Below are 21990 nucleotides of genomic sequence, written 5' to 3' on the forward strand. Positions count from 1 at the left end.
TGAATCCGCCTTCAGAGGACACAAACTGTTGGTGCTGGTATTTTTTTCTTTTTCTTTCTCTTTTTTTTTTTCTTTTGACAATCTTGTATAGAAGGAGTAATACCACCGCTGAGTGGCGTTCCCTGTCAGCGTGTGACATTTTCAGTGCCGTCAATTTTCCTCATGCAGGTTCCTGTGTCATCTTTGCACTACACATTTCCCTTGTATTTTATCTGAAGAAGAGCGCCCCTCTATTCAGAAAAGAAAAAGTTTTAGTAACCATATAGCAATCATCTTAAGAGATTCACATGAATTTGAATACCAGAAGAGTCGCATTTATTAAGGACTTGTGAACATGATATAACTTCTCCAAGAGAAGATCCACCTTGGACTGACTTTTGAGCTGGTTTAAAATTTGACCTGGCTTGAACAATGCCCTCAAAACAGCCCTCATCAAGGGGCGAGAGAAGGTTTGAGCTTCATCCACATGTCTACAGACGGCCATTTGAGAACCAGGAACGGAGAACTCTCAGGATTTCTACTGATACAGTACTGTATTTAAATGTTTTTGTTATGTGTAATATACTGTACTATAGGTTTGCTGTACTTGCACAGTTTTTTAAAACTTATCTTCATTTTCTTTTATAACTTGAAAAAAAAATAGATGTGATTTCTTTTTGTTGTCTCCAGTGGCTGTTTTTTTTTTCTTTTTTCTTTTTCTTTATGTAAGTACCTATTTAGTTATGGTAGAGTAATCCTGCTCTGTTGAGAAAAAATGATTACCTGCACGAGTGATAGATTTTGATTTCCTACCCCCCCTCTCCTCTCCCCTTCCCCTTCCCCTCACCTCCCCTCCCTCTCTAGTACAGTAGTATTTCTTTGTAACATCTCACCGAAACTAAGCATTACAGATCAACTTTCAAACACCAGTCATGTCATACAACAAGCTAACAAACAGCTTTTCCGTATTCAAGAGTTTTTTTAGTGGCCTCCGGCTGCAAAAAAAAAAAACGTTACTCACTTCTGGACATCTCCATGCATCGCTCATGGGTGCTATATTTCATCGCATTTCTTTCCTCACTTTTACTTTTTTTTTTTTTTGCTGGTTTGTCTGTTTTGGGTTGCGGGTTATAGTGGTGGTTGAGTTCAACTGTGAAATTCACATTGCACATAATTTGAAAATAAAACTATTAAAAGTGACATTTGTTCATTTTGTTCTGTTTTTCACATGTAGGCCTATGCTTGTGTGTTTTTTCTATAATTATATGGAGGCAGTCACAGAAGTACATAGACTGGGGGGTGAAACTCACTTTAAAGACACTGAAGTTACATAATCACACCATGTTACTGTCAGTTATAAGTCATGACCTATAGGCTGAACATGATGAAGAGGCGACAAAGACCTTTCAGTACTGAACCTTGTGAAACTAGTCAAAACTCCAAAAAACCCCTCCAGGCTGAGTCTATGAGTGTAACACGTGACCAGACATTCAATAAAGGAGCAGGCTGAAAGTTTGCAACAAGCTAGGAAACGAGCTGCGAGGACGTTCAATGAAAGGTAAGGTTTACTCACACTATTATACAACATTTCTATACAAAGCCTATTTCTTTTTAAAGCGTGGGAGGTTACAAGTTTACTATCGTAGTTTTTTTTTTCTATCTGTTACTAAGAAACGTCCACGTGTGAATGAATGGTATCTTCCGTTCGGCTCGGAGTGGAAGAGGAGGAAAAAGACAAGTAGCTTTCTTCTTCTCACTGACTGAAAACGTCTCTGAATAAGTTTTGTCAACAGCTAAAGTTTAGCAGTTGAACTCGTAACTTAACAGTGAGGGGGAAAAGCAGTGTTTGTGGTTTTATTGAAGAAGTGGTAGTTTAAGCATCCCTCGTTGAAGCGAATAGTTGCGTTTATTTGTGACTGGAGTCGCATATGTGACAAATGAGTGAGGACGCTTTTAGCTTGGCTGGCTATACTCAACAAATACAGCCGGTTATAGCTACATTATACAGCCTTAAATACACTGTACTCTCTGCATTTAGTAGTGAACTTCTTTTATTTAAAGGTAAAAAAAAAGCCATGTAAATGTTGACATGTATTTGCTATTTAAGTGAAGAGCTTGCTTTTATGATGTAATCAGCATTTTGAGGTATGTCACTCTTGTGTTTACATTGAAAGATAAACATGATGTAAGCAAATCCTCATCACAGCTTCAGATAACACTCAACTCTTTACTATACTTATCATCCAGTGTAAGTTTATGTATTAAACTAACTCATTTGCTGACTTAAAGTACACACTGTATGTCGGTTAAAGTACCAATTCTACATAATTACATACATAATTAAGCATTTTAAGTATGCACTCATGTTTTTCAACTAGCATTTTAATATTTTATGTCTCTCTCTATCTTTCTCTCTGAATAGGAAAATGTCCCGTGCAACAACACATGAGTTGGGCAAACCCCTGGATGGTGGTTGGGGTTGGATGGTGGTCATTGGGGCCCATATTTCCATTGGATTTGCCTACTCCATGCCCAAAGTCCTCTCTATTTTCTTCAAGGTGATACAGGTGGACTTGCAGGCCAGCTACAGTGAAATAGCATGGATTTCCTCTATTATGCTGGCTGTCATGTATGCAGGCGGTGAGTGAGATTCAATCAATATTTGTTACATTGAATTTGCTGTATGATGTTTAAGGGTAACCTTACCTTTTTTTCAGATCTGAGTTGTCTTTGTTCCATGTTAGTGTTAGTGTAAGAACATTTTGTTGGATGTGTCGTCTCAGCCTATCTCAGTATTTAGTTCACTTATGCTGTACTTGCATTGTGCCTTTCTTTGTTAAGCAGGCCTACAATGATGAACTGGACATCCATTGCCAAAGGAAAACTCAAAATGAGATGGCAGTCTGAAGTAGTGAGACACATGGCAGTACAGATAAACAGAAGGAGAGAGACAGGGATGCTCCTTGCACTGGCTACAGACTCATTTGCATTACACACAATAAGCTACAGCATTGATGAGGTGGTTAAATGCAGTCAGGGTCACATTGTCATACATACTTTTTTTTTTTAAGATTCAGTTTTCTTTTTTTTTGTTGTTAGTTTCAATTTTCAGTTTTTTGCATTTCTTGAAAATACACTCGTTATCGCAATTCATAGTAATCAAGGTCCTCTTGTGAAGAGATCAGCTAAAAATAAGCTTCAATTAAGAAAAGTAAGATGTGAAATACTGCTTAAAGTTTGCATAGCCCCTTAACATAGTTCACCAACGATTGAATGAAAGAATGATTGCATTTGCACTGCAATTAGTATTTCTTTTCAGAGTCTTACCTGTCTTTCTTTATGTGAAACAAACCCAGGTTAATGTCTGTTTTTAAAAAAATAATCTATAACTAGACAAATGTTGAATTCTTGAGACAGATACCAGTATTGATTTTGGTGAGTATCTGATACTGATAGAGATATTATTACTTTTTTTCCAAGACCGCATAACAGGATCCCTTAATTTTTTTCTTTTTTCTTTTTGAAATTACGATCAAGATATGTGCTGAGTGGGACATTTTAAAGTTGTAAAATGATGCATTGGTATTACTGTTTCTAACCTACCAGACATATCTTTGGCAATGCTATACTGTAATTTCTTGCAAATATCAGCATATATTTTCTTCATTAAAAACAGCTGGTTACTATGAATGAAATTCAGTGAGGTGTTAGTTGTGAATTTACTATATCTATATAGCCTGCAAGTAACAACATGCAGGTTAGCTTTAAAAAAACAAAGTTTTATTATGGTCTCTTTGGGTTGTATTGTCCCTGTGTTACCTTAGTGCATTGGCACAGCACGCTCACCTCCAAGAAATGGCACTGATAAAGCTCTACTGATCAAACAGTATTTTAAGTTGCACTTTAACACACAGCAGTGAGTACAGCTAGACAGCTGACTGCAGACTTGCATGCCTGCAAGAGAGAGAATGAGTTGTCAGTGTGTATGAAATGTATTTGTGCTCATCAATCAGCATCATGGCCAAAACTAGAGAAGTAAATCCAAGATTTATTGCAAATGGGGAAAAAAATCCTTTTGATTATTGGGAATCTAAAGCAACTGCTGTGCTGTACCAGATATGTAATTGATAAATTGACTTCACATGACTGACTGACTGCACCCACTGAAATAGTGTTAGGCTGCCTAATAAGGGGAGTGTTGTTAGCAAGTATTACTCACCTGACTCAAATTTATATATCCACACTGACACTGATTACCCTGACCTATGTGTTAGTAGTTGCAGTTTTCTTCTTCAGTGTTCAGGTACATACATACAGTCATTTGACATGAAAGAATCAGAAAAAATAGCTTTGATTTGACAAGAATTTGGTTGGTGCCACCAATGCTTAGCCTTACACTCAGACCCATAATGGCAGATGTGTTTAGTTTAGTTTAGTTTAGTTGACAGTTTCCATTCCTGCTCTACTAGTACTAATCTACAGCCTTTTTAGTTTCTGAGCCGTTTATGTTAAGCAGATGAAGACGTCTGAGGTGCAAGTAGATCAACCAAATAGTGTTACTCCCTTCTCAGATTGTTTAATAGCTTTTAGAGTCTTGAAAAGGTAAATAAACATATTTCTTCTTGCAGTCCCTCGTCATCTTGTGACTCTTAAAGGTTTTCTAACACTAGATTTCCTCTGGATCTAGTGATATATGCCGCCAATGTCTGGTTGTGATAATCTGTGTTTCCAACAAGCAGGTAGCTTCTGGTCTGAAAAGTAAAGCCATTGCAGACATTCCTTAAACCTGCATTCTTTCTAAAATAGTACCCTACTTCTCACTTGATTTATTACCTTAGTTCAAGTCTTCAATACACCATGATGTTCTTTTTTGCTAAACCATGATAAGGCAGAATATGCTCCAGGGCATGGCTACCCTGTGATTGACAAGTCACTACCATGACAACGTTGATTATGTAACATAACTATGACATAACCCCATATTTACTGAGTAGGTGTAGTTGCTGCAATTTCACAATGTGTTTCAGTCTTCAGTTCAGTTGGTCATGATAAAAGACCCTTGAAGGAGTCGGCTGTTCAGTTTGTTCCATAAAGTATATTTTAAAATGAACATTTTCGCATAGACTATAAATGTGCAGTGCTAATTTAGCTAGAGCTAGGGTCAGCTCCAACCAGCTCTGATTTTGTCCAAATATGTCACTTCTGCCAATCAAAGATGGCAACAGTCAAATCTCTGAACTCAGGCTCACTTGGCTCATATTTTAGTGTATGGTTTGGAACATGAAACATTTGTTCCCCCTTCACCAGTTTCACCAGTGTCAAAGAGGAAATACTGGCTCCAGTGACAGTTTGTTCAACAATAGTCAAATAAAAATTGAACCCACATTGGTAAGGTTCCAAAACAAATGTATTCTAGTATAGTTTTATTTCAGTTTTATAGTTGCTGTTACTCAACCTAATCATTATTAGTTCCTGCTGGTGTCATCTCTGCTTTCCTGGTTCCTCCAGCTTGTGTTGGCTAGACAATTACTGGCTGCAGGATACCCATTACAGTTTGTCCCTCATGGGGGCAGTCTGAAGCCGCCCTGTCATTTTAACTGTAATTATGATTGTTAAATTGATGATGAATTTTTATCAGCCATAAAAGAATGCAGGAGACCTTTACTCACTTGTCAATCAGAAAAACAGAAATGACTTTCTGCAGTGTGTTTTGTCTCATGTCATGTTGTAGGTAAAGCTGTATTTGAGAGACATGGGAAAACTCATTAAGATGACAATAAAAGCCTTTATGAGGCTTTACATGAATTCGCCACTAGCGGCTTTCAAGGTTACAGGACAACGGTGTGTGTAACTCACCTGCACTAGAGTCAGAGAGACCTAACTGGTGAAATATTCCCCTCCACTGTGGCTCAGGCACAAGGCTTTATCATATTGTCCTTGGCAAGGCTTCAGCAATGTCACCCAGTGGAAGAGAGAGACAGGGGGAATATATCAGAGGAAGGTTCAGCACACTGGGGTCTGACACCACGTCCCCATGGGAGACACATGACAGCCTTTTCAGGAAAACCTCTGACTCAAGGAGTCCAAATGATAAAGTTATGATGAAAGTGGAAATGGTGGTAGTGAGGGAGATGCCCTATTGTGACACATCTACAGTGAGAAAGATGATCTATCTTTGACCCCCGCAAGCACCTGGTTAACTGTATAAACAGCGGGATGGATGTTTTTATTCCACGTGCAGTACGGTGGTACAGCAGATACAGTTGTTGAGGACAATTCTTTAAAGCTCAGCATGAAGCAAGAAAGAAAGATCAAACGAATGAAGGACAGAGAGCTCTCACTGTGTGTCAACTGTGATTGATTTTTCACTCACTTTGTACATGCACATGTGTAAATGTCCCGAAGCATTAACGAACTGTCCTGTGCATGAAGATATCCTGACAGGTTAACAGCTTGTCAGACAGGAACGAGCAACTGTAGAAAAGTTTAGAGGCTGCTTTCTCCTCCTCTCAAAGCTTTCCATGCTGTATGTTAGATCTGAAGTATTTTGTGTATGGAGTTTACCACACACTGGTGCCTGATATCACAAATAGCTTTGTAGGTAGTGTGACATGTTAATGGACTCCATTGTACTGCAGAGAACTGCAGCAGCTTCAAGAAATACAGAGGCCTGAGGAAAAAAGTTAGACGAATCTGTTACTGATGCTCAAAACTGCATTTACATTTTTTGTTTTTAGCGGTTCTGTTATTTTTAGCTGGGCTCACTTGTTCCTGCTTTTGTTTGACAAGCTGCTGCCTGCTAGCTTGCAGCACAATTCTGCAATTAATGCATTGATGTCACCACCAGGGCTGGGTATTGAACCTCAGTGCTTTCCAATACCACCCAAAATGTGCCTGTAGCATCCAGTAAGCTGGCATTGAATACACAGTCAGATGCTTCAATTTGCCTTATTTTCCACTGTGTCTTGTAGTTAGAGAAAATTAAACACAGATACTTTTGAGAAGTGAAGTTGCACTAATCAATATTTTTATATAAACAATGGCTCAAATGGTTGTGTAATGTGAATTGTGGTTTGAAAGTCAGGTATTATTTGTTCCTGGCATCAGAAAATGTGGAGCCAGAAGTAGGCATTTTTATAAGTAGCTATATCTAGAAATCCACATGGCATATAAACATTTAATTAAGAGAATTATATAAAGAATGTGTTTACAGACACATACAAATCCTTTATGTGTACTTGTAAAAATCATAAATATATTCTTTTTAAGTCAAGACAACAGGCTTTCCTTCATGTTATTTTTCTCCCATTATTCATCAGCCATGGTAAACATGCTCTTGAAGACAGTAGATGTTTGCCAAATATGTAATCCTCTTACTATTCACTGGACAGTTTGCAATTATCACTATCCACACACAGGCCCCTTCGCACCAATGCCATGAATAGCTGCAGAATGTTACGTTTTCAGTAATTGTGGAAGCATATATTTTAGTTTGATTGATGCTCTCTCCGTTTTTCTATATGAAAGTAGTAAGTCAGTAGTGAGTAAGATAAATATATATTTAAACGATGAGTCTTTATAGCAAGGAGAAGAAAGAAGTTTTCATTATGGAGTGCTACAGATGGACTGGTGGCGCAATGTCACTCTTTCAGGCAAGGTTATGAATGAAGGGAAGAGTGACAGCATATAAAAGGCTGTTTAATTGCTGATTGATCACTGAGTGTAGTATTTTACATCATCAGGGGAGAGTATAATGAGTCGCCAAGTCACTTCGTAGTGGACGCAAAAGTGTGGAGGTGTTCCATCCCCCCTCTGCGATGTCCTTTTGCCCTTGGGTTTAGACCTAGAGTGAGAATTGGTGCTGTTGTGTGCACACCTTCAAATCCTCGATCATTAAAAGAAGGTAAGTTATTTATGAAGTGTTTTTATATTGAAATTAAACATACAATACATTTCTCTGTCTTTCTTCACATCTTTGCAGGACCAGTGAGCAGCATGTTGGTCAAGCGCTTTGGAAGCCGGCCAGTAGTGATGACAGGTGGACTGATGTGTGGCGTCGCTATGGTATCTGCTTCTTTTGGGAACTCCATCGTATTCCTCTACTTTTGCATTGGCGTCATTGGTGGTACAGTACTTGAATTTTTATCTATTTAAGAAGAATTTACTTGCATGCCTGATTTGGGAATCCAAAGCATCACATATTTTTCCATAAACAGTTAAATGTCCATGAGATCACAGCCCAAAACTCAGACATTTGTAATAAAGTGAATGAGCCAGCCAGTTTGATGTGGATTCCTGCTTTGTTTACCACTTTGGTAACCCATCAACCCTGCTTAAGCTCTTCTGGGAATGGTAGGATGGCAGTCTTCCTCTTTTCACGTCCATTCAGAATGTCTAGGTTTCCAGATCTGCTTTCCCTGGCTGCGCTGCTGTTGCTGTTTGTCAGGGCCCAGGGCATCTGCCCCATCTCCTGGCGTGCAGTTAGAGCACCGAGGGAACCTGGAATAGGACGGTAATTAAGACAGAACCGTCCCTGATCCCAGAGAGCATGGTCTTCCGTGGCCCTCTGTACTCTCCCGGAGGCTCCTATCATGGTCGTCACATGGGGCCTCGCTGCCACCCTGCGAGGCTCATTACCTTGCCAAGGACTGCTGTGAAGGATTAATAGGCCCAGCAAGTGGCTGGGCCATGTGTGGTGCCAGAGGGCATGTGTGTGCCCTGCTCTGCTCCCCTGTGCCCTGGCACACTGACACATAGGCATCGGGCAGTTTCATCTAGCAGACATGCAGATATTCTTACACACATGCATACACACATAACCACTTTATCAAAAAACTTCACAGACTCAGTGAAGTGAAGCTTTCAGTAAGTAATTATTCTTTTATAGGAGTGTTATTTTAAAGTAGGCATAAAAAAATCAAGGTTAGCGGTAATGTCATTACAAAAAGTTAGCAGAAAAGCTGTGGTGGACACACACGGTCAGAACATCGGATGTTCAAGAACTGACTAGAAAGGTTCATATTTTAGATTCTTTGGGGAAACGAAAGACTGATGAATTGTTCAAGAAATCTGCTGTACAGAGCAAAATCATAGCAGAAGCAGCAGCCGTTGGGTTAGTGAAAAACTGCAATAATAAAGTTAATATTAAAATGATTATGTTCAGGGATAGGGAATAACAGGAAAAGTTTCATTTCTTTTTTGTTACCGCAAAAACCTGCAGTAACACAGTTCAGTTCTCAGGTGCAGTTATCTTTAGGCTTGCTTGTCAACAGGCAGTGTTTGCATGTGGGAACCTGGTGAGGGATAAGGTCCTTGACACTGCACAAGCAAGGTTGGTTGGGGCACCTGCCAGGAGGAGGAGGAGTGAGGGGGGAGTGGGTGAACCTCCCCATTTGCTATGCCCTCCTGTTGAAGCTCACTAGTGGAAAGTTTCACACAGGAGGTGCATGTCTTACTACTCCCTCCCCAGGTCAACAGTGGAGTTAGACTGCACAACTAGGGTTTACTATAGTCTTTAATGTCCACATGCCTATGGTATACACATTTGTGGACAACTGGGGTCCTCTGGCTGCCTTGACAATACAAAGAATGTGGGCAGACTTTACACCATGCATTGATCAGTAGCCCACCAGTAAAGATATTGCAATAAGGTTACAAAGCAGTGAAGTATTCCCTTTTAAAGTAAATAACAATCACCAGATTAAATGAATGGTTTACTATTAATATTGTGAATAATTTTGTAAACTTGTTTTCAATACTATATTTATAACTTTTCATCTACAGTACTAATGTTACTATTTCTATATTCATTTATGCCTTTATAATCAATAAAAGACATATCTGCCAATAAGACTTTTTGATATTTGATATCTTGATGTATGTGAAAGACCAAAGCTGTTGAAAAATCTGAAATGTTACCCTGATGCCCATAAATATATTATATTAATCTCCTGTATCTTCTACAGTGCTTTGGGTAACTTATGTAGTTTTAAACTCATAGTATTCTATTCATTTCCTTATACTTTCGATTAAAGATTAAACTGACATTGGAAAGAGAGAATATAGCACTCTAACTAGCTACCTGTAGCTACTCATCCTTATGGAAAAGGCTCATGTTCTGAAAAAAACGTGGCAAGAGAGTGGGTGTAATACCTAGGCTCTCTTATTTATTTCTACTTAAATGAAGATATTATTCCTGAAATAATTCCAGCATTCTCAAAGGAGATGTGAGCTGGCAAAAGTGAAATGAGATGGAACCTTAATGGACATCAAGCAAGAATCAGTCCTTAATTTGATTTATGTATCCTTTGGAGTTTAGCTTCAGGAGAATTTTGTTACTTAAGATTTTTGGAATGTGACTGTTTTCTCTCATGTTTACACACAGGTTGTGGACTCTCCTTAAACCTGAATGCATCTCTCACCATCATCAGCAAGTATTTTCTGGCAAAACGCCCTTTAGCCAATGGACTGGCCATGGCTGGAAGCCCGGTATTTGTGTGTTTTCTTGCTCCTCTCAACCAATATTTACTGAACACGTTTGGCTGGAGAGGAAGTTTCCTTATCCTTGGTGGTTTGATGCTTAACTGTTGTGTTGCTGGAGCCCTGATGAGGCCGGTTGTTCCGCCTCGAAACTCATCCTCTGCACCTCAAAAGCAAGTGGAGGAACAGCCAAGTAACTGCAACACTAAGCTAAAAGGAAACTGTATGAAAACTACTAAGTTCTTGGATTTGTCCTTCTTCAAGGATAGAGGCTTCATCATTTACCTCATTGGGAATGTGATGTACATCTTTGGTGCCTATGCACCCATTGTGTTCCTGTCAGCCTATGCTATTAGTCAGGGTGTAGAGGAGTACTCTGCAGCCTATCTGCTCTCCATCATGGGCTTTGTGGACATGTTTGTTAGGCCTGCCACTGGCCTGGTAGCCAACAACAAGTGGATCAGGCCCAGAATTCAGTACTTTTTCGGCTTTGCCATGGTTTTCAACGGCATGTGCCACTTGCTGTGCCCACTGTTCACAAGCTATGCCTTCCTGGTGGTCTACGCAGTATTTTTTGGTGTGGGTTTCGGCATGGTTTTTGCCCTGATTTTTGAATGCCTGATGGACCTGATGGGAAATGAACGTTTCCCCAGTGCTGTTGGACTGGTCACCATCATTGAGTGCTTCCCCATGCTACTGGGACCACCTGCTGCAGGTAACTGTGCACACTCAACATAAAACTATCCAGGTTTGACAGAATCAGTAAGACATTTAAAACCACATAGGGCTGCACTACAATCAGGATTCAGTATTAAATGTTTGAATTTGTTGTGCGCTTGAGGTTTTATGCTTATAGTTATAAATAAGTATTCATACACACACAAATTATTACTGACCCCCCCCCCCCCCCTTGATTATGAGAAATGCAATATTCACTCCTGCAGCCTCCACAGCCTTCATAAAGTTTCATGTATTTCCTCTTCATCAGATAAATAAAAAGTATATGTTCTGGTCATAGTAAAGTAAAAATAAAATCCAAGCACAGTACAGAGCCTCTCTCCTGCTGCTGACGGCCAAAGAGTCAGTCACATGGGATGGTAGAGGAGATGTTACACCAGCATCTGGTTGTGAAAGTAGTTCAGTAGACTAACCCTAACCACTAACACTGAGCACTAGAGCAGAATGCATCGGAGTAGTGAACACAAAGGAGTTGTGTCCATCTTGGTCTCTGCCCTCCTTTTCCATCACAGTTTCATTACAGTGAGTTTTGTAGGCAGGTTAGATTTTGAGATTTTGAGACAAGGCCCAGTTAGTAAAAGCTTACAGCCTACCCACTTCCCCAACCCCCACAGCCCCCCCCCCACACACCACACACACTCACATGCTCACAGCTGCTAAACGCTGACTGGTTAAATTGACTTTTGAGACTTTGGAGGTGGGATTGGAATATACAGTCCTTTGATTGGTCACTTTGAATACAGAGCATGACCTTTGACTGGCTGTTTATTTTGATCACTGATACAGTTGAAGACTGGCAGTAAATACACTATATTTAGCACCTGATTCTGGTTTTTATCAACACTTATGAAAGTGTTATACATCATAGCAAAATCATTAACACTGTTTAATCCCACTTTCAGATTTGTGAAACCTTTATTTTACTTATGAAAGCTGAAAAATAGTGATTTCACATATATTTGTACATTCAGACTATTGATATTGTATATAAGTGTGTCCAGCTATCAAACTGAAATTTAACTTCTATTGATCATTGACACCATCTACATTTTCTTAGTCACTTTTATAGGTTATAGTCTACTATAGTACATTTAACATATGATATTTGCTGTATGAATATATGTGTCTGCCCCTTTTCTCCCATTTAAAGTTTTGATTTCATAAAACAAACAATCAACTTTTGGAGGCATCTGCCAAAAAGGTAAAGATGGTCCACCTCTGCAGTAAGTGGCTGTGGGAAACTTTGCATCATAATTGTCATGTACTGTAAGCTAACAGCAGGTAGTTGTCTAAAGCTCTCATGTATGAAACTTAGCACAGGGGATCCCCCAGTTCACCTCCATATTGTGGCTGCATCTGTGATTGTTTGATTATGTCGTTGACCCAGAAGAACCACCTTAGATGTGGAAGAAGTGAGGATACATTTCCCAGTCAGTGTTTCTTGGCAGAGGTCAGAGCATTAAAACATCATTTCACGATGATATCACAAACATGTACAACAAAGCCTAAAGCTCCTGTCACGGGGTTTGTTTGGGTTAAAAGCCGAAACAATAATTTAGTTTTAAAATGTTGCCAACAACGCCACCTAAGTTGAGGAGCTTAGGACTCCATAATTACAAATAGGCCTACAGGTTCTTTTCTAATCAGGACGGAGCAGAGTTAAAAAACCACATAAATAGAAAGTTCACCAGGATTCATTATAAAACAGTCCAAAGTCTTTTCCTAGTTCCAGACCGTCCTGAAGGAATCCTTCCCAGGACTGGATGCTGATTTCAATTCTCGGAGGTGATGGGGGGGTGAGACCTTCTTCCTTCTCCGGATCTACTCGTCCCCTCGGTCCGGTACTCCGCCTGTAGACACAGAACACAACCGCCAGCCCTCTGTCGACACACCCGTCTACGCTCTCACTCCCTCCTCTGCCTGGCCCTACAGCCGGCCTTCTCAGTGTCTGCAATTTATATTTGGGAGTTAACACTCACGGTTTTCCTGGGTGATAACTTAAAGTCATTCACCCAGGCTGGAGTAGTCACGCCGACAGACACGGGCCGCTGCACTTCAGGTAGGAGGATCTTTCTGCGATGGTAGTTTCCTGGTGGCCTGCGGGTTCTCCGGCTGGTTCTCCGGCTGGTTCTCCGTCTTTGGCGTCTCTGGCGTCCTGGCGTGCAATAAAAAGGGTCATACCTGCAAGCTGCCAGCTGTGGCTTGTTGCGCTGATTGTCAGCTGTGGGATGTTCAAGGTCAGCTCGGAAAAAGAAACACAATGTGCAATTTCAACAGTAACATAAGTAAATCACAGCAAACCAAAATATTAAACTGACCCCGTCACACTCCTCTCTGTTTTTATAGCTAAATGAGATTTAGCCTATGGTAGTGCAAACAGTTTCAAACAGAAAAGTAATCCCAGACAGTTGCCAGTGCTCCATACATCAATTTACCTTGATCTAATAATCAAGGTAAGGTAAGATCAGATTGACTGTCTGCTGACATCTCAAGTATTCACTGGATCATGTTAATAATTGATACAATATTGATCCATAAACTAAGTGAGTATGCTGTAAGCGGGGATTTTTGTAAAGGGTTATTTTATATTGCCCAGCATCAACCTACAGGCTGAGTTTCTGCTTACCAGCATATCAAATAGGAAAGAAAACATTTCCATCTGCAGCCATATATCTCCAGCATTCCTCTATCGGTGTGTCTAGTGCTTTAGATTGAAGTGTTGGACAGCTACCTTCATGGTCTAAATAACTGTGTAATCAGCAGGATATTGTTTACAGGCGCTGCGTCCCTGCCATTTTCAGGATTGATGCACTTTCAAAAGCCCCACTATAAAACATCCTTCACTTGATCTAGTAAAAAAACAGAAAGATGGGATCTAATGACAGTAACTGACTCTGAAAAAAGGAGCCATTGAGGAAAATGTGTTTTTTTAGCCACTATATGTCATCAATGGAATAAAAGCACTTTGAATTTAGACATTGTAGTTGAAATCTCAGCTAGTAACAAGCGATCAAAAAGTTCTTCCCATTGCCTTCAGCGTATAGTCTTGGTGAGTTAATGCTGACGGCTGAGAGTTACTTTGTTGTGAAATAATCTTAAAGCAATTTGTCACTGTGCAGCCATGAAAAGGTCCGTAGTACTGATGGTGAAAAAAACAAAAGAAAAAGGTCTCTGTTTTTGTTAAAGTTGAAAGTGGAGAGTCAATAGAGTTTTGCAGGGCTTTGTGGAGACCGCCTGACAGCCTAAATGAAGAGTATACACACGTTCTAAGTTAACTCCAGATGTTGTAGAATGGCATTTTGGATTTCTTAATAAAGGTGTGGTACTGTAAGTAGGAAACTTACTATGTATTAGGCAAGTTAGGTCAAATATTTACACAGCCAAAACCACAAATAGACTCGGATGGATTAACAATCTGTACATAATGAACCACCATGTCTCAATCAAGGTCACAACAATATGGTTTATATCAGTGGTTGCCAACCTTTTTTCTTTCTGACCCTTAAAAACCAACTCATCGTAATAGGTTATGTCTACAAATTATAAGCAGTTCTAAAATTGATCATCTCTTTAAAAGTTGAAAAAAAAAATCAATGGAAATGAGTTTAGTCTACTATGCTGAACAATACTTTTGGCACACTCAAATAGTCAGTGTTCTCTGTGTGTGATACCACTGAACTTCCAACAGCTTTAACTTAGATCACTTTTGCCAGCCAGTATATTAACCACATGCACAGTTTATGTTTTTACCCCCGCTTCATAACAGTGCACCTCAAAAAGTCCCTGTCAAAATGTGCACCAAAGACATGGCCACCTTAAAGCTAGGACCGTAGGACAGTAATTGAGGTGCTCAGCCTGTGCACCAGTCTACATGTCTACTTCATTTAGAGAGTCCTGTTTAGTGTGTTCTAGACAAATACACTGAAGAAGCGCCTGTAGCTGCACATGCCTTGCATATCAGCCCACTGACAAACTTTCCCAATGCCCCCAACCTGAATTATAATGAGATGGAAATTTATAGGTCCCCCCCCCAGTTTGACTGGTGCGACCCTGTTCTGGGGTGCTTTTTGAACAGGGTAAGTAAATGCCTCCCTGCACATCTAACATTCTCCTCCAGAGGGCACAATCTTTATGTCTCCTCTAACTCGCCTGCTTGTTACTGCACCCCCAAACCTTCAGGTCAATCCAATTAGGTGGAAGTGAGGTAAGTGGGTGTAATTAGCTTTTCGCTTTGGATGTTTAATGACACTCAGTTCAAACTCTCGTCATTAAAGTCCTGTACCTGGGCCATAATTAAGCTGTGAATACATTTGAAAAAAAAGAGGTGACTATGCCAGATGGACTTAATTACTGCCGTGCCAATCAAGGACTGTCTTAATGAGGGTGATGGTCATTGGCGTACACTCACCAGATGAGTGCTATCAATCAGATGATGCAGTCCGCATTGAGATGGTTGAAAATGATCCAAATGCAAAGTGACCCCTCCTAGTGCGGTACAGTAAAGTATAAGCACACACACACAAACATCATTATCATATTACGTGTCATAAAGACGGTAATTGGTGTAATTATGAAGACCAACCAAGGAAACTGCAAATCTTCTCAGAGAGATTTTAGATAAGATAATGTTACCATCGACTCTAAAAACATGCTGTGTAATAAATGTGCCTCCCAGTCATAAAAGTCAGACAAAAGAAATCCTTTTGTTGGAGTTAGGAGGAAATCAATTTGTTCTGAATTTTTAAAAAAAATGTTCCTGAGTTTCATGAAAATACACAAAGTAAAAATCACTTTTACAAACTAGGGGGAAAAAAGGACTTTCTGGACTGTAAGGAGAACATGTTCCTGCTCCAAATAATTCAACACGCTACCATTGATTCAATAAGGCTCAAAATAGTATAAAGGAGAGATTGTAATACAGTGAGATGGACAGGCAGACAGGCCATCATAAGTGCCGGGAGTGAGAGAGATAGCAACACTTGCCAATCGATCCGTGTCTGCAGCAGAGGGGGTCGGGTCGAGGAGGGGGGTGCTGTGCAGTTAAGACTCTGAAAACCTGGAGGCTTAAATCTGATCTAAACCACATTTGTCACTTTTCTGCAGACTTGGGCTCGATAGTTATGGCTCTGAGTGTGGGCCTCTCTTCTGATTCGTTTCGGTAGCGGCCGTCCAAATTGCCTTCCCAGATATGCGGGGAGAGCCAGGAAGGGTGAAATGGCTCTCTGTCATTTCCGACATGGCTCGCCTCAAATTGGCCTGCGCTCTGACTCTCTCTCAAACATACACACATGCAGCCAAATGCGAGTTAGCTCTTGCTCTATTCACCTTCAAACTTGTCAAGTGGTCAAATGAAGATACTATTCAGGTACACAGTGCGTTTTGTTTGTCATGGTGTACAACAGTCAACCTTTTTTTTTGTTTATACAGACATGGCACAGTGTAAAATAGGTTCAACTGACCATCTCTTGGTTGAAAAAGTCATATGATAGCTTAATTTCTTTGTATGGTGAGCAAGTATTTGTATTCACAAATTCATTATTTAACTGTTCACCCTCTTGTCTTCACACAGGGTTACTGGTGGACGTCTTTGATGACTACAAGTACCTTTTCTACATGTGTGGCACAGTGATTGTGGCTGGTGGGCTTTTCCTCTTTGTCATGAACATCTACAACTACCGCATGCTGGAAAAAGAGAAGGCTGCGAAGGACAGAAAAACAAAAAACTTAGAGAACCAGGAGCAGGAGACCATCTCAGTGTCAGAGATGCAACAGACTGCTTAAGGGCAGCAGGGGAGCGAACTGAGCCCGAGGCTAAAGATGAAAAAGGCCCCGGGGGAGAGACATGACCAGAGAGCGCCGAAGGCACCAAATTAAATGTCACTTCTCTACTAAGTTTGCATGTTAGAGACATGGGTGTGTGGGTGGTAATGCAATGTGGTGGAACAACAGTCAACAGTCTGACAGAGCTATCCCTGAAAACACCAAACATTTGCTAGATCCAACTTCTGAAATATGCTGCATTGCTCAGTTTTAAAAATGTATTTTCCTATTGGAGAAGATGTCACAATGGACTCTATAATATATTTTCAGACTTTATCAATGAAATGTTGAACCAATTACTTGAAGAAATAACCAATTAATTAATTGATTATTTAAAATTGAATTGTTGCATTCATTCATTCATTCATCCCTTCAGTTTGTGTGTCTGCCCACTTGAATGCATGACACACTGAACAGGGATTTTCTTACCTTTACTCTGCAATCCTGCTGTATGTGTTGCTTTAAAACTGTGATGTGATGTAATACGACTGTATTACCATGACTTTGGCTGTGTCACCAGCAGACAGCCTTCATATTTTAAAGTTTTTATGTTTGCTGTAGTTATCTAAAGGATATTTCATACTTTTTAACAAATCTCATGAAAAGATCTCAACCAACAGTTTCTCTGTCATTGAGTTCTGTGGTAAAACGGTTGCATTGGGTGACATGTTCCTTTATTACAATGACCATTGACTCAGTGGGGCACTTTATAAAAATATGACTTGTTCTTGTGTGCCTCAGATATTTAGTTATTTTCAGTATTTCAGTAAAACACTGGTAATAGTTGTCAAATACTGAAGCTACCACTAAAAACACAGAAGTATTATAGATATAACTAGATGTTTTAACACCCTTTTAATTAATTAATTTTAAATAAGATACTAAAGCTCATAGTAAACATACAGTTATAACCCTGTGATTAACTTTATCATGTTACTCACAAGGGTGATATCAACTTATGGTCTTTCTCTGGTTTACAGCAAATAATAATAAATGTTTGTAGTCAGTATTTAATAGATTTTAACTTTCATGCTGGATCATATCAACTACGATATATGTGCCACAGTCTTGTAATAATTTTGTGCTGACATTTAGCAGTGACGTATGTTATTTGTGTGAGAATGGATTTGCATGTCCTGCTAATTGATTTAATGCTGTTTAGTGTATTTTAGTGTGTGTCTGCATGTGAGTGGGTGACAGTAGAAGAATATGAATTAAATATTATTCTAAATCTGGCTAATATAAGCTTTGTATTTTAAGGTGATGGCAGCTTTTTGAATTCTGTGTCTGGATTTAATGAAAGCCACAAGTTTACTTAAATGACAAAAGTTTGGATATTGCTGTATTTCAATTTAAGACATGTATTATTAATGCTATGAATAACACTGAATTGTCAATTGTTTTAAAATGAATATGCATCTCATTTCTTCTTTCTATTTCTTTCTATTTTCAGAGTATTTTGTTCTATCTCAGAAATGTGTATTGCACCAGTACAGACAGATCGGTCTGTTGTGGCTGATGATTTTCTCCTGCAAATGAAAGCGATGAATAGCCCAATGTCTTTTCTCTCATCACTTATTGTAGAGTCACGGCAAATGAAAGCATGTTTTCGCATTCCATATTCACATCTTTCGAGCGGCGAGGTAAATGAAACTCGGGCACAGGAGAAATGCAGTCAAATCAAGATCTACCGTGTGGCTTTTTTCAGTGTTGGTGGCTCTGTCCAATTTTTCACGACAATTAGAAGACTGGGAAACAAGTTTGGAAATGTCAGCAGCTTAAGGGCGTGAGCACCTAATGAAGCAAGGCCCAGAAGTTCCAGGCTAGTGCTCTGAGCTGCATGCAGCCTTCACACACATCAGCAAATCAGTGGGCCAATAAATTAGAAATGCACGCGCAAACACACACACACACACACACACACACACACACACATACATGTCCCCCCCTCGACCCCCATTGCCTGTCCCCTAGTATTATGCAAGGTCTTGGACATGACAAGGTGGAAAGGTACCCCAGAGACGAGTCGATGGGCGCTGAGGCCGGCAATCTGTTTATCATTATTATATTTCCCCTCACCTCCTGTTCCCCTCTGGCCTGTTGACCCTCCTCTACAGCTCGACCTCACCGCAATGTGTGTTCTCGCTGAGCCTTATGACTGTTGTCCTGCATGCTCAATGGTAAAAAAAAGACTTTTCGGTCTCCAGAGGGTGTCCGAGGTGGTCGGGTGACTAGGCACGGTTGTTGGAAGGTACAGCAGAAAAAAAATATAAAGATATCTTGCTTTATTGTGTGGTATGTAATGTGGGTTAGGGTTAGGGAAACATTATCTCTTCCTTTGGTGTTTCGGATGCCTGGAAGTTTAAGTTTCAGCGTCTCGGTTGAAAGATGGGCTGCTGACTGTGCTGCCAAATTACATGAAGCCCATTCAATGACATCCAAGTCTGTAAATTGAAAAAGTGAGTGTTCATAAACAGGAGGAGATGCTGCGACTGAGTGCATCTTTCTCACTCATCTCTTAATGAAGACTACAATTAGAATGTATCACCATGTCCTAACGCTAATTGACAGCTCTCATTTAACTGTCAGTTCTATAACAAGTAGCCAACTTGGGTAATTAGGTATCACTCTTCATGAAAACAACCCTTCCTGCTTGCCCCAAAACATTGTGCTGCGATTTTGTGTTCATCAGCATCTACCTACATAAATGAGGCGAACGTGGATGAGATACTTGTCTCTCTCGGTGTTGATTATCAGCCCTTCTCCTGACCTTTGAATCTGTGAATCAGATCTGGCTTGTTTACAATGGGGGGGTGGGCTGACCTGACGAATCTAGATTGGTGTTACACAAGCAGAAGAGTCTCAGACAAGTGGGAAGGAAAGAATGTGCTCCCACAGGGCTCAAAGAGCACTGGCATCTATCAACAGAAGAAATTGAATGGGATGTTTCAGAGCAGCAGAGATTAGATAGGTCCAGAGTGTTGAGCAAGCACAGGCTACCAATGTAATGCTTCCCTCGCTGGAGTGAGATCAAACTTATAGAACATAGTGCAGCAAGGCCAAATGTGCACAGACATACATGCACGCACACACTCCACACACACACAACCCAAAGCATCCCACTGTGGCCTTTAGATTTGAAGTAGATATGTGATGCTTTGTTATTTGCTCAGGGAGTACACTAAGGAGTGATGCTGGATAACATTGGATATGTGCTATTTCCACATTAGTCACATCTTCATCAGAACTTGTAGCTGTCAGGTACCGTGTGATTCTCACTGGAGTCTGAGTAAGTAACATTAATACAAAATTTCATCAAAAAGGGCTTACATATAGGTTTCATAAGCATCATTTGAAATGTCACCTGTTGAGACATATTTTTGTCAGTTTTGTCAAAACTGACTTTATGGTAAAGTATTTGAGGTATAGAAATAGCTTAGGATTCAAAGCAGTGACTCATAGACCTTGACAGTAACCTGCTGACATGTTCATTAATTCATCCCCAGTCAGCCCATCGACCCTCCAGAGGCCCTCACCAGTGTCTGATGACACACTGGATCGTTCAGTTTCTTCTGCACAATATTACAGCTCAACTGTGTGAGGTTACACCATGTCCTTGTTTTTTTCTGATTTCATTTTGAATACAAAGCAATTCCCTCAAATGAATACACAAAGGCAAGGACAGAAAATGACAGCTTTAAAATGTAAGGTTGACTGTTGCTTCTCTTTATTTTTCTCTTTCTCTTCCCCTCTGCCTTCTATCAACCTGGGTTGAGAAGTACAGTTTCAGAGTCAAAAATGTTGAACTTTTAGAGGGATACTCCACAGGAAGACTTTCTTTTGAGTATTAGAATGTATAGTTTGTTCCTTAGCAGGGGGCAGATTGGATTCAGTTCTGGAAAAGCTCCATAGAGACTTCTCAAACCTCTCCTCCACCATAATCCACTTTCTGCTGTTGATCCATGTTCGGTTTGCCTTTCCTCTAACACACAGATGTTTCAGACCCAATTTTTAAACCCTCAGTAGTATTTCATGATCACAACAAAATATTCTTCTGACTACATCATCAACTATGTTAACATTACCCGAACCTCACAAGACGCTGCCAAATCGCCAGCAATCAAATCACTGCTTTTTTGATGTCAAATGATAGATAGTATCATCATCTTTAATATTGTAATACAGCTTTGTCTTGTCTTACCTTTAGGTTACGTGTTTTGGTCCAACCTCCTGTTACTGGTGAAGCTGCTGTAGACACCATTGCGTAGACTGCCTTTGCCATTGCTGTTTTGGTTGAGAAGCTACAGTCAGGTATTCCAGACACCTCTGCTTCTGCTAGGTATTGAAATTTGTTGCCAAATGACCGACCAAAATTTTTGATACATGCTAGTATCAAAGCAATTCGTCTTTGCCATAAAAGTATCAAGGTTCGGTACCCTGCCCTACTTCTACTTCCCCACCTACTTGTTTTTCTTCCGTAAAACACACTAACTCTGCCAGTCTAAGTAAAAACGATAACTGGTTCGAGTGCTTATGCTTGGATCATTTGAGGGTATAGAGAATGTTTGCATGGGAAAGAGACAAGAATGGGGGAAGGAGAGCCACAAAAATCAGAAATTGGTGCAAAATTAAGAACAAAAAATCAGGGAAAAAGTGTTAGTGAAAGTAAGTGAGGGGGCGTTTACCACTTGGGGAGGTATAGCAATACCCTTTGCATCCATCATCCCTGTCTCTGTCCCGTCCACTGAGCAGGGGAGGTAATGAAAGTAATTTAACGTACATCTATAATTAATATGCTCTCTTTGGGCGGTGTGGTTGGGCCGAAGGGGTGATGGAGTGTGTTTATTATGTGTGTGTGGGGGAGCTGGCATGACGGGGCACCGGGCCACTGACATGGTAATTCACTAGCCATCACTCCAGCAGCGTCGAGGTCAGATCGGTGGAGCTATATGGGGCACCGCCGGCTTCGTTGCT

At 40.2% G+C, this 21990-nt stretch overlaps 1 protein-coding gene across 1 annotated transcript; it reads left to right on the plus strand.

Moving 5' to 3' along the window:
• The first annotated feature begins 1490 nt into the window (after nt 1–1490).
• On the plus strand, nt 1491–17417 carry LOC128355523 (monocarboxylate transporter 2-like). The gene is made up of 5 exons (XM_053315805.1): nt 1491–1537; nt 2402–2619; nt 7961–8104; nt 10364–11173; nt 16766–17417. The coding sequence occupies exons 2-5, from the start codon at nt 2406–2408 to the stop codon at nt 16975–16977; spliced, it is 1380 nt and encodes a 459-aa protein (XP_053171780.1). The 5' UTR covers nt 1491–1537; nt 2402–2405; the 3' UTR covers nt 16978–17417.
• Nucleotides 17418–21990: the final 4573 nt, after the last annotated feature.

Source organism: Scomber japonicus, chromosome 3, assembly GCF_027409825.1.
Source record: "Scomber japonicus isolate fScoJap1 chromosome 3, fScoJap1.pri, whole genome shotgun sequence".
Classification (NCBI taxonomy): domain Eukaryota; kingdom Metazoa; phylum Chordata; class Actinopteri; order Scombriformes; family Scombridae; genus Scomber; species Scomber japonicus.

What these genes read in the sequence shown, in the direction of transcription:
- LOC128355523 (XM_053315805.1), top strand. Translation starts at nt 2,406, where the DNA reads ATGTCCCGTGCAACAACACATGAGTTGGGCAAACCCCTGGATGGTGGT. An exon ending in GGCTGTCATGTATGCAGGCG is followed by an intron (nt 2,620 to 7,960) that starts GTGAGTGAGATT and finishes ACATCTTTGCAG; the next exon opens with GACCAGTGAGCAGCATGTTG. An exon ending in ACTGGGACCACCTGCTGCAG is followed by an intron (nt 11,174 to 16,765) that starts GTAACTGTGCAC and finishes GTCTTCACACAG; the next exon opens with GGTTACTGGTGGACGTCTTT.